Source organism: Nycticebus coucang, chromosome 3, assembly GCF_027406575.1.
Source record: "Nycticebus coucang isolate mNycCou1 chromosome 3, mNycCou1.pri, whole genome shotgun sequence".
NCBI lineage: Eukaryota > Metazoa > Chordata > Mammalia > Primates > Lorisidae > Nycticebus > Nycticebus coucang.
In genome coordinates this window covers 139,878,821-139,891,218 of record NC_069782.1, presented here as the reverse complement: position 1 = coordinate 139,891,218, position 12,398 = coordinate 139,878,821, and the positions used below count along the sequence as shown (strand labels likewise).

General features: G+C 35.5%; 1 protein-coding gene across 3 annotated transcripts in view; it reads right to left on the bottom strand.

Annotated features, from left to right (window-relative positions):
* The window catches only part of PDCD4 (programmed cell death 4), a 34,394-nt gene that overhangs the window by 13,854 nt on the left and 8,142 nt on the right, over positions 1-12,398 (bottom strand). For all 3 annotated transcript variants that reach the window (XM_053583621.1, XM_053583623.1, XM_053583622.1), the window contains exons 3-6: positions 8,840-9,142; positions 6,822-6,916; positions 3,657-3,770; positions 503-724 (exon numbers count right to left, since the gene is read on the bottom strand). In XM_053583621.1, coding sequence (XP_053439596.1) covers positions 503-724; positions 3,657-3,770; positions 6,822-6,916; positions 8,840-9,142 — 734 coding nt within the window. The remainder of the gene's footprint in view (positions 1-502; positions 725-3,656; positions 3,771-6,821; positions 6,917-8,839; positions 9,143-12,398) is intronic.

Sequence of the window (12,398 nt, the reverse complement as noted above, 5' to 3'; positions counted from 1 at the left end):
AAAGTGGATCATAAAGTTGTAGAAACAAACTGGGACCCTGGCTCTAAAAATTCAAATTGATAAAGGCAGCTTAATACTCTAAACAAAATCTCAATCGTAATTTACAGTTTACACAGTATTTAGAACAAGGCCTGTCAGAACCTTTAAAATAAAAATAAAGTCATAACTTCATCAACTTCCAAAAAATAAAAAAAAGAAAAAATATATATGGTTAAAAAAATGACCTAAAAACTATATAGAGCATATAGTATAAAACTGAATTTGTAATATGATAAAGACTACATTAAAAAAAAAAAGAAAGAAAACAAGCTAACTGAAAAAATACACCAAAATGTTAGAGGGCTATTTTTGCATAGCGGGGGAGGGGAGAGTGAAATGTGGACCATTTCCCTTTCATCTACAAAAATTTTCTAGAAGCAGGTATTATTTCTACAGTTAGGAGTATAGACGGGGGATGTAGGATTGGGGGTGGGGGTGAGAGAACAAAATAACTCATACAAACCTGTGGTGCTCTAGGAGTATCCAGTGCTAATTCAGGTAGATCTTTCAACAATTTATCAAATGATTTTTCCACATCATTTGTGCTCATTACTGTCCCACAAAGGTCAGAAAGAAGCTTAGATGTCATTTCTCTATGACTAGCCTTCCCCTCCAATGCTAAGGACACTGCCAACACTGGTACTCCACTTTTCATTTCACCAAGATTTAAATCTCTCAGCATTTCCTATTCAAAAAATAAATTTTAAAATTTTAAAAAGTATGTGACTACCTAGAGTTTGATAAAATTTTACTTTTTGCAAAATCAAGCTTTTATCTATACCTATCTTTACCTCTCCCTCTCTGGAAATAAGAAGACATGCAGTCTTATTTTGGGAAATAAGACAAATCAACCTTTTCTGCAAATACATTAGATATTGATTCACTTTGTCAAGCTTTTTTAACTGCCTGAACATAACTAAACTCAAGAACGTGAATTAACATTCAAACTACAGCCATATGTCCCTTAACGATATGGATACAGTCTAAGAAACTTGTTATTTAGACATTTTCATCATCGTGCAAATACCACAGTGTATTTATACAAACCTTGATGGTACAGCCTCCTGCACAACGAGGCCATATAGTATATCCTACAGTTCCTAGGCTATAAACCTATACAGCATGTTACTATACTAAATACTAAGCAACTGCAATACAATGTTAAGTATCTGTATACCTACACAGTATCTAAACATACAAAAGGCATAGTAAAAATATGGTATTATCATTTCATGGGACCACAGTGGTACATGTGGTCAAAATCCTTGACCAAGACATCATTATATAGCTCAGTCTGTAGTCCACTGAGCTACATAGTATCAGCTGGGCATAGGGGTGGGAGTGGGGGGTCATGCCTGTAATTCTAGCACTCTGGAAGGCTGAGGTGGTAGGATCACTTGGGCTCAGAGACCAGCTTGAACAAAGAGCAAGACCCTGTCTCTACTAAAAATAAAAAAAATTAGCTGGGCATTGTGCCAGATGCCTGTAATCCCAGCTACTCAGGAGGGTGGTGAGGCTGGAGGATCACTTGAACCCAGGAGTTTGAGGTTGCTGTGAGCTAGGGTGATACCATAGTACTCTAGCCTGTGGCAACGAAGTGTAACTCTGCCTCAAAAAAAAAAAAGGCTACATAGTATTATTAATCCAGAGTTAGTAAAAAGTTAACTAACTCTGCCTTACTATCTATTATTTCTGGAAATACCGTTCTGTGAGCATTTGTAGAGAAATTTATTTTACATGATCATAAGCTGTTTTACTCTACTTTTATTCAAAGCTTTCTCTTAAAACAAAAATTCACTTTATACTTTCACATGAAGTTTACAATAGGACCTTAAACCACCGTTTTTAAATGGGATTATTGGTTTTAAATGCTGGGGTAAAGTTAAAATTTCCTATTAAAAATATAATAGCAGCAGCTAATCCTTACTAGCCAGTTATAAACTATCAGGCATAACATAACAGCCACTTTATATACATCATTTAATACTCAAAATAACCCTCTGAATATTAAATTATCATACTTATCGTGCCCAAAACACAGAAAAATTAAGTAATGGCTGAGGGCATAAAGCTGCAGTGGCCAAGATGAACGTGGAGTACAGACAATCTGACCCTGCAGGCTATAGACTGTAATACAGACTCTTTAAATCATGGTATACTGCTAAGAGAGTGCCACAACTATTTTCACAGCCCCCTAACTTGTGTCCTGGTTAGTAGCCTCTTTCAACTCCATTTCATCTTCCCCAACCACACTTTAACTCACTGCCTTCAGACGTGGTATACCCACTTCCTGAAAAACCTTCTTCAACCATTTTAACAGCCAAACTCCTTCGGATGGCTCCAAATCACCTCTATTATTGCCCTCAATTTTACTTCCATTAACACTCTGCTCATAACACTACTTACTTAGTTAATAGACAGACAATACACAGTTGGGCCTATGCTAAGCAGATACCCAGATTTAAACAGTTTCTGCCTTTACATAACAACGTCTCACATAGTTTAATAATCTGTTTACATATCATTCCCTTCACTTGACTAAATGTCAAAAGGGCAGGAATCATCTATCACAAATTCCTCTACATTGTATGCACTATACAAATATTTTATATTCAACTCTTAAAAATCCAAAGATAAACTTCATAGTATCGGACAAATAAATCAAGACCATCCATTTTGAATTTTAAAAGTTATAACTGTATTACTACTCAGTAATCAAAACTAGACCAGTAATGGTACTTCACAATTCCGCATTTACTTTATGAACAATTCATAATTAACACAGTCAAAATTTGTATACAAATTTGCTTCAAAACCACTTAAATTTATTCTTAGTTTCTGTATACATTTCTTTTTTAAATCTTTGTATCAGTGGGGGGGTTTTTTGATATTAAGAAAAATTTTATCTTAATCCTAAACATCGAAATGACTATCAAAGCATGAAATTAAGTCAGGTATTCTTAACCAAGGTCTCTGAAGAGTTTTCAGAAGGTCCACAAATACCCTGAAATTGCCAAAATATTTTATTCATTATAAAAGTAGACATTATAAATTCTTTTAATTATAAAAATTGATTTATAAAAATATTATTTTGTGCCATTTTTTCATGGAAGGAAATGACACCGTTTTCTTCAGATCCCAAACATTAAATATAAGAACAACTGGTTAATATAATGGGACTTTATCCCATTTCTTACTTTGAAATTTGTTTAAGCAAAAGAAAATGTGCTAACTTATTCAGCGACCCAAGATCACTCTAGATATGTTTTGCTTAAACAGTGTTTTCTCTCCTGTATTAAGTACATGATATTTCCAACTTTTTTCCTTTTTTCTTTTAGAGACAGTCTCACTCTGTTGCCCCAGGCAGAGTGCCATGGCATCAGCTTAACTCACAACAACCTCAAACTCTAAGGCTCAAGTGATTCTCCTGCCTCAGCCTCCCAAGTAGCTGGCACTACAGACACCCACCACAATACCCAGCTAATTTTTCTATTTTTAGTAGAAGAAAAAAGCTCTTAAAAAAAGCTGGTCTCAAACTCTTGAGTTCAATGGATCCTCCTCTAGAATTACAGACATGAACCACTGCACGGGTCTTATACTTGTAACTTTAAACCTACCGCAACTTCATTAGTATCTCCATGCTCAAAATATTCCTGTATGATTGGTGTTAGAGTCTTCTCAAATGCTCTTTCATCCAAAGGCAAAACTACAGTTTCATAAACACAGTTTTCCTGTAAAGGGAAGGAAAAGAGTTTCAAAGAACAAAATTCAGGTAAACTTAAATTATTGTACAGTTTTATATTCAACTAGTTAATAATCCTTATTTAGAGTAAGATAAAGATATGCCACATGTTTTAACCACATTTAAAAATAAACATATGTCATTGCTCTTTTACAAAATCTGACTACAATAAACCAATATACAGACTAGAACCACTAACCACAGCAAAATATGACTTGCTCCTATATCCCCTTTATATTCTGTTACTTTTTTATATCTCTCTCAAAACCAATCTTCAGTGACCAAAAAGCTTTATGATAGTTTCCTATCATACATGGTTATCTTCATTAAAATGTAATTTAAAAAAACAAGAAACAAAGACTTCATGATTATCATAGTAAATGTATAATAAAGATCAATTTTTTTTTTTTTGAGATAGCCCCACTCTGTTGCCCAGGCTAGATTGCCATAGCATCACCCTCACTCACAGCAACCCGAAACTTCTGGGTTCAAGCAATTGTCCTGCCTCCACCTCCCAAGTAGCTGGGACTACAGGTGCCCATCACAACAATGGGTGATTTTTGTATTTTTTTAGTAGAGATGGGGGTCTGGGTCTTGCTCTTGCTCAGGCTGGTCCCAAACTCTTAAAACTCAAGGGATCCTCCTGCCTCAGCCTCCTAGACTGCTAAGATTACATGCATGAGCCACTGTGCCCAGACAGATCAATGTTGTAGTAAGTGAAAAATCTCTAAGGAAAAGCACTCCTCAACTAAAATTTCAAAAAATAAGATTAATATCCATCAGCAAATCATCTCTTTTTCCCCTGCAGAAAAGCTCTGAAATGTAGAACCCCCTTATCTATAGGGGATATGTTCAGGACCCCCAGTGGATACCTGAAAACTACAGATAGTTATTGAAGCCTGTAAGTAACATTTTTCAATCTGATAAATAAGATGGTTACTAAGTGACTCTTAGGTGAGTGGCATATATAGTGTGGATATGCTAGACAAAGGGATGGACAGGATGGGGTGGTATGGAGCTAGACATTGGGAGATTTTATCACATTACTCAGAAGGCACACAATTTAAAATTTATGAATTATTTCTAGAATTATCACTGAGAAACCTCAGAGAGTGAAACCATGGTGAAGGGGTACTACGTCTTTGCAGTTTGTGACTGGCTTTAATCTAACAACATACATCTGAATGATGAATAAGTGTTTAGCCGAGGGCTGGGCGCGGTGCCTCATGCCTGTAATCCTAGCACTCCGGGAGGCCGAGGCGGGTGGACTGCCTGAGCTCACAGATTTGAGACCAGCCTGAACAAGAGCAAGACTCCTGTCTCTACTAAAAATAGAAAAATTGAAGCAAGAGTATCGCTGAAGCCCAAGAGTTGGAGGTTGCTGTGAGCTATGACACGTGGCACTCTCCCAAGGCAACAGCTTGAGATTGTGTTTCAAAAAACAAACAAATAAAAACATTTTAGCAGAGATTCTATAGTATTAAATGTATAATTATAATTATACATAATATACAAATATATAAGTGTATTTTTAAATATATTTTTAATTTTTAAAATTAAATTTTATATATAATTTTAATATATTAAATGTTTTTCATATTCTTTTAAATATTTTAAATATACAATTTTTCATATTCTCTTAAGAAATATTTCCATGGCCAACTATTAGTTAAAATAGGTAAATATATATTTACAAACAATGCACAATAAAACAACCTGGCATATATGTTGATATTCTTCTGTCTAATATTCTCATCATTGTGTCTTACTTTATGTAAAGACAGTATTTTTTTATTTTATTTTTTTTCTTTTTTTTTTTTATTGTTGGGGATTCACTGAGGGTACAATAAGCCAGGTTACACTGATTGCATTTGTTAGGTAAAGTCCCTCTTGCAATCATGTCTTGCCCCCAGAAGGTGTGGCACACACCAAGGCCCCACCCCTCTCCCTCCTTCCCTCTCTCTCCCTCCCCCATGACCTAAATTGTCATTAATTGTCCTCATATCAAAATTGAGTACATAGGATTCATGCTTCTCCATTCTTGTAAGACAGTATTTTTTTGAATGTCATAATATCAGAATTTGCTTCAAAATAATTCAAAACATGGTGGGGGCAAGGCGGGGCAACAGGAGAGAGTAAATGCATGTATAGAATGAAACGAGATTGCCTATGAGTTCATAATTATTGAAGTTGGTAAAGCTGGGAAATGAATACAAGCAGGTTAATTATACTATTCTATCAACTTTAAAAATATATTAAAAACATTAAAAATTCACTGCAAAATCTATTCAAAATTTAATTATTCCAAGAAAAAAGATGCAAATGTCCCCAAAACAAAACTTACCATATAGTTCCCATTCTAAACAGTATATTAAAAAGGAACCTAATTATCTATTAACTCTTAAGGTATTTAAAAGAAGATATACTTTTTCTGAACTATCATTACTATAAAAAGAAACTATATTAACTCAACAGAATTCATGGAAAAAAATGATCAACTTAATACTAAGTGAATTTGTATAGACCTACATTTTGGATTTGTTTTCTTTCTTTGGAGTTTTTTTTTTTAATTTATTATTTTTAAGACAGGGTCTCACTCTGCTACCCATGTTAGAGTGCAGTGGCATCGCCTTAGCTCACTGCAACCTCAAACTCCAGGATGAAGGAATCCTCCTGCCTTGGCTTCCTCAGGAGCTAGAACTACAGGTGCACGCCACCATGCCGGGATAAGAGATCTGCTTTTGACTCACTTCAGTAACCGAGTGAAATTATGCGCACATTATTATCTGTTAACTTTGTTTCCTAACCCCAAATTAACTTTACAATCTGAAAGTAATTAACATATATATATATATATACGAGTTAGATATTTACTATGAATGTGTGTAGGTGTATGTGTGTATATAAACTGGTAAATTGGTAACCAGAGTATAAATACGTTATACATATATGATTTGACAAATGTATGAGTAAATTATAAACATGAAGTCAAAAAAGTTTGTAAACATTTTAAATATGTAAAAAAGTAAAATAATGATACCTGGTCATCATCATAGTTAGGATCTTTCACATCTACTTCCTCTACATCATATACCTGTCCAGGTGTACCCCAAACACCTTTACCTCCTGCACCACCTGAAAAAGTTTACAATTGAGAAAGGAAAGAGAATAAAGTTCATAAATTTTAATTGAAATATGAAATAGATTAAGTATTCAGATGCTAAATAACAGCTTAGAAAGAAGTAATTTCTCTGCTAGTTTTTTTCCATTTTTCTCCCACTAGTCTTTCTATTCAGACTGTTTTTTCAATAAGACTGTGTATATTTTATAATCTATTTCCAAAATACCAAGTTCAAATAGCTTATAAAATTAAAAACCAAAAAGGCAGATGTTTTAGAATAAAAGTAAAATTAAATTAAAAAGCCAAAAAAATAGCTATACTAAGGACCTCAAGAGAGATGATATTGCAGCTGAGTTCTAAATTTTACTTGACATTTCTTGGGACCAAAACAAAAAGAAACATGGTGAGCCAGTAAAATTTGTGGCACAGAAAACTGAACAAGGGGGCTGGATGTGGTGGCTCACACCTATAATCCTAATGTCTCAGGAGGCTGAGGCAAGAGGATCACTTACGACCAACAGTTCTAGACAAACCTGTGGAACATGGCAAGACCAAGTCTCTACAAAAGATTAAAAAATTAACTGGGTATGGTGGCGTATGACTATAGTCCTAGCTACTACAGAGGCTGAGATAGGAGGATCCCAGGAGATGAAGATTACAATAAGCTAAGACTGAGCCACTGCACTCCAGCCTGGCAACACAGTGAGACCCTGTGTTAAAAAAAAAGAAAAAAAAAAAAACTCAACAAGAGAAAAATTATTTAACAGAAAACACAGTGACCACTATTAAGTGTTTTAAGGTCAAATGCAGAACAACTACATAACCATAATATGTTACAATTAACTAAATGCTTTTTAAGCATTAACTGTACTGAAAATTATTCCTACTACTACATACAAACCAACCAACAGAAGTTTAACAATTCCAACTTACAAAGTTCCATTTTTACATGAATTTACTGAAATGTTTTTAAAAAGACATTATATTATTTTTATATTATATATATATATTTTTATTGTTGGGGATTCATTGAGGGTACAATAAGCCAGGTTACATTGTTATATTATATTTTCAAGAACCCTTACCATGTTACTAACATTTCTTTTTTTGGAAGTTCTTATTTTGAACCTGAAAGTATAATCCTTGCCGTCAAACCAACACAAAACCTGTTATCTAGGTTCCATTTTGATACAAATAATGACTGTAGTTATTCAACAAAAATAATTTCTGACAGATCACAAAAACATTTTACAAGAAACCTAGGAAAGTTTCCACCATTCAGGAGCTGATGAAATCTCCAAATCATATCAAAATCCTACTATAGACAGAAACTTATAGACCCCTCATCATTCAAGAAATATTAAAGTGTCTACCATGTGCTAGTAAGTACTTTACCTGCTGGGGATGAGGCACTGAAATAGACCAAACCCTTCCAAAACCCAAAATAAATAAAGCTGAAGAGAACTCCGGACCAAACCCATGAAAAAATTAAAATTCTGATCCAAACATTACCAATCAAATTTATATTTATTATTAACAATGAACCTAATTAGATTCATTAGATAAAATGAATCTAATGAATTCTGATGAATTTCTGACTCCTTTCAAACAAAGGTAAAGAATACATGCACAATTCACAACTGAGAAAAACATCAGTGTTTATTTTGCTGGAGGCAAACGATAAAGTTCTGTTCAAGAAAACTAAATCTGCTCAAAGAAAAGAAGGATAAACTTTTAAAAAGTGGATAGTCCTCAAATTATTACTAAGTAAAAATATATACAAACCATAAAACCAATAGGTTTAAATTTCTCTCATTCCTAGAACAAGGAAATCACAGCATAGAAACCAGATTATTTCCCCCATTTGTTTCCACTTGTTTTTTCCTTATTTCTCAGACATGGTATTTCCTCATTTTTTGGACACGGTAAATACTAACCTTTCTTTGGTAGTCCCCTGCCTTTCCCAGATCTGGATCGCCTATCTAGCAACCTTCCCTTTGGGCTGGTTGGCACAGTTACTCCACTTCTAAGGGCTTCGCTTCCATTATCACTAACTGAATCTCCTCTGCCAGAGTCTCGGGATGAGTTTTTCCGTAGTCGCCTTTTTGCCTTGGCATTAATTCTAGCTTCGTTAATGGAGGATGCTGAAATCCAATTTCCATTTATTTCATTCTTTATCTCCTCAGTCCCAGTATTTTCTTCATCTCCAGAAAAAAGAGAGTCACTCAAATTATCAGGATCTTAAAAAGAAAATAAAATTCTAAGTTATTTTAAGTATCTTCTGTATATGACTATACAATACATACAGATATAATTGTAAGTTAGAGTAGGTTGAATTACATATAAATTTACCATTTTTGTAGGTTAATTAGCAGTCACATAAATCTAATAACTAAACAGGATTACTTTTTACATTATCAAGGCACGTAAACTAAGGAAATATTAATAAACAAAGTTTAGTGAAAGAAGCATGTTATTTCATGGGTTTAGATCATCAAATCTATATTACTATCAAGACCAAATAGAAAACATTTAGACTTTTGTGATCTAAGACAGTTAAGCAAGTAAAGATACTAAGAAAAGACAAAGGATCTTGAGAAGGAGATAAACTAATATTTTTATAATACCTACTATTATTTATCAAGTGCTATGCTGAACACTTTATCATTTACCTATAGTAAGGCAGTTAATTATTATAACATGTATATAAACAAGGAAACTAAGGCTAAGAGTGTTTAAATGACTTGCCAAATACCCCGTGGATAAATTATACTCAGGAAAAATTAATAATCCTGAAGACCTGAAAGCCATTTGGCAAACAGGTGATCTCACATATATTTGCTGAGCTCAATGCTGATGCTTCACTGCCTTCAAAATAAAGCTTGCTTTCCATAAAAGCTATCATCTCTAAGTCCTAATTAATCTCCCCAAACTTTTTTTTTTTTAAGACAGAGCCTCAAACTGTCGCTCTGGGTAGAGTGCCAAGGCATCACAACTCACAGCAACCCCCAACTCCTGGGCTCAAGCAATTCTCCTGCCTCCGCCTCCCAAGTAGCTGGGATTACAGGCACCCACCACAATACCCAGCTATTTTTTGGTTGCAGCCATCATTGTTGTTTGGCAGGACGGGCTGGATTCGAACCCGCCAGCTCAGTTGTATGTGGCTGGCACCTTAGCCACTTGAGCCACAGGCGCCGAGCCAATCTCCCCAAACTTGACTCACAAACTTAGACCCTCTGAAAGTCTTCCAGCCTATGTAAGATTGGTACATTGTCCCCTAAAATAGATCAACATATCTAGAGTTCCCAACAGTCTCTCTGCTTAGAATGTCATCCTTGCTGCTCTTTTTGGTTATCAAAATCCTTTGGTTGCAGCTCAAGTCTTAAACCCTTCATGAAAACTTCTCTAACAACTCTAAATACTCACATACTGTTTACTTAACTCATCACGGAAATCCCTTTTGTTTCTTTCTATATAGCAGTCTTTCTCTTCCAACTAAGTCATAAACCTCAAAAGAGAAACTACAACTGCACTGTATTTCTTTGTATCCCCCCAGTACCCTTCATACTATCAATTCAGATGTCCATGGAGATCATGTGGAGACACCTGGCTTTGCTCTGATAACTTTTTAAGTCAGAAAGGCTACCAAGTTAGTTACCACTGGGCCAGAGTTTTGTTCATTAACTAACGTCAGAGATAAATCACTCAAATGGCTTTAAATATACTAAATAGGCCAGGTACAGTGGCTCACATCTGTAATCCTATCACTCTGGCAGGGCAAGGAGGGAGGATCACTTGAGCTCAGGAGTTTAAGACTAGCCAGAGCAAAGCAATACCCCATCTCTACTAAAAATAGAAAAACTAGCTGGGTGTGGTAGCACACCTGTAGTCCCAGCTACTCTGGAGGCTTAGACAGGAGGCCTGCTTGAGCCCAGGACTTTGAGGTTGCTGTGAGCTAGGCTGATGCCATGGCACTCTAGCCCAGGAGACAGAGCAAGACTCTGTCTCAAAAAAAAAAGCCTAAAATATAATTATGACATGTCAGGTATGTGTGCATGAGCGTTAACATGTTTTAAGACATACTGAAACCAAAAATGTTAATCTACCTAAGAAAAAGCACAGATGTGTTAAAATTTTTACAATTCTGACAAAAAGGATGAAAGTTAAGAAATTTTATACTTAAGAATGTTTACTTAGCAAGTTAGGAATGTTTTGTTTTAAACAAACAAAAACATTAAGTACAGCCAAATTATCTCAGTCTCATAAGCAGTTTCCCTGTCTTCAGTCTTCAAATTAATTCTCCAAACTGAACGAAGACTGATTTTCTAAAACATGTCCTCACTTCATAAAGATATTCCCTTTATGCCAGAATAAAGTATAAACTCTTTACTTTGTAACCCAGGTTCTTTTTTTTTGGATTTTGGCCGGGGCTAGGTTTGAACCCGCCACCTCTGGCATATGGGACTGGCGCCCTACTCCTTGAGCCACAGGCGCCGCCTATAACCCAGGTTCTTTTTGATCTTGTGCCTACTTAACCTCACCAGAATCGCTGCTGATCACCCCCACACTCAAACAGTCAGAACTTAGTTTTAGAATCATAGGTAGGAGATGGGAAATTATTTTACCAAAAAAATAAAAAGTATATTACACAAAAGAGAAAATTAAAGTGGGAGGCCAGCTAAAAAGTGCTGCTATAATTCAGTCACAAGCTAATTGGAAAAGGGCAAAGACAACAACCATGGAATAAATAATACTGACTCTTTTAAAGAAAAAGATACAGGGCTTTTAAGCAAAATACATTTTGGATTAAAGAAGAGTGAAAAAGGTCTCTGGACTGATGAGAAGCTAGTGTTAGAAGGGTAACTTTGGGACATCATAATAACTAAACTAGTAGTAGTAATAAACTGTAGTCTAGCAGTAGCAGCACTACCCCTGCTTCTTCTATCATTACCAGTAGTATTACTGTTACCTATTAGATCAACTAGGTTCTATGCTACCATCCTAGGTTCTATACTAAGCACTTCACATACATAGCCTATAAACTGCACAAAGCTCTATAAAGAAATTGTTTATCCACATTTTACAGAAGAAAGGTGTTTAAAAGAGAAGTTACACACTTAGAAATGATTGTGGCGGGCGGCGCCTGTGGCTCAGTCGGTAAGGCGCCGGCCCCATATGCCGAGGGTGGTGGGTTCAAACCTGGCCCCGGCCAAACTGCAACCAAAAAATAGCCGGGCATTGTGGCGGGTGCCTGTAGTCCCAGCTACTGGGGAGGCTGAGGCAAGAGAATCGCTTAAGCCCAGGAGTTGGAGGTTGCTGTGAGCTGTGTGAGGCCACGGCACTCTACCGAGGGCCAGAAAGTGAGACTCTGTCTCTACAATAAAAAAAAAAAAAAAAAAAGAAATGATTGTGGCTAGGATTCAAACCCCACATTTTGAATTTCAAATGATTGTAATTATAGAAAACATAAAGCTAGAATACAACAGTGTTGAGTTG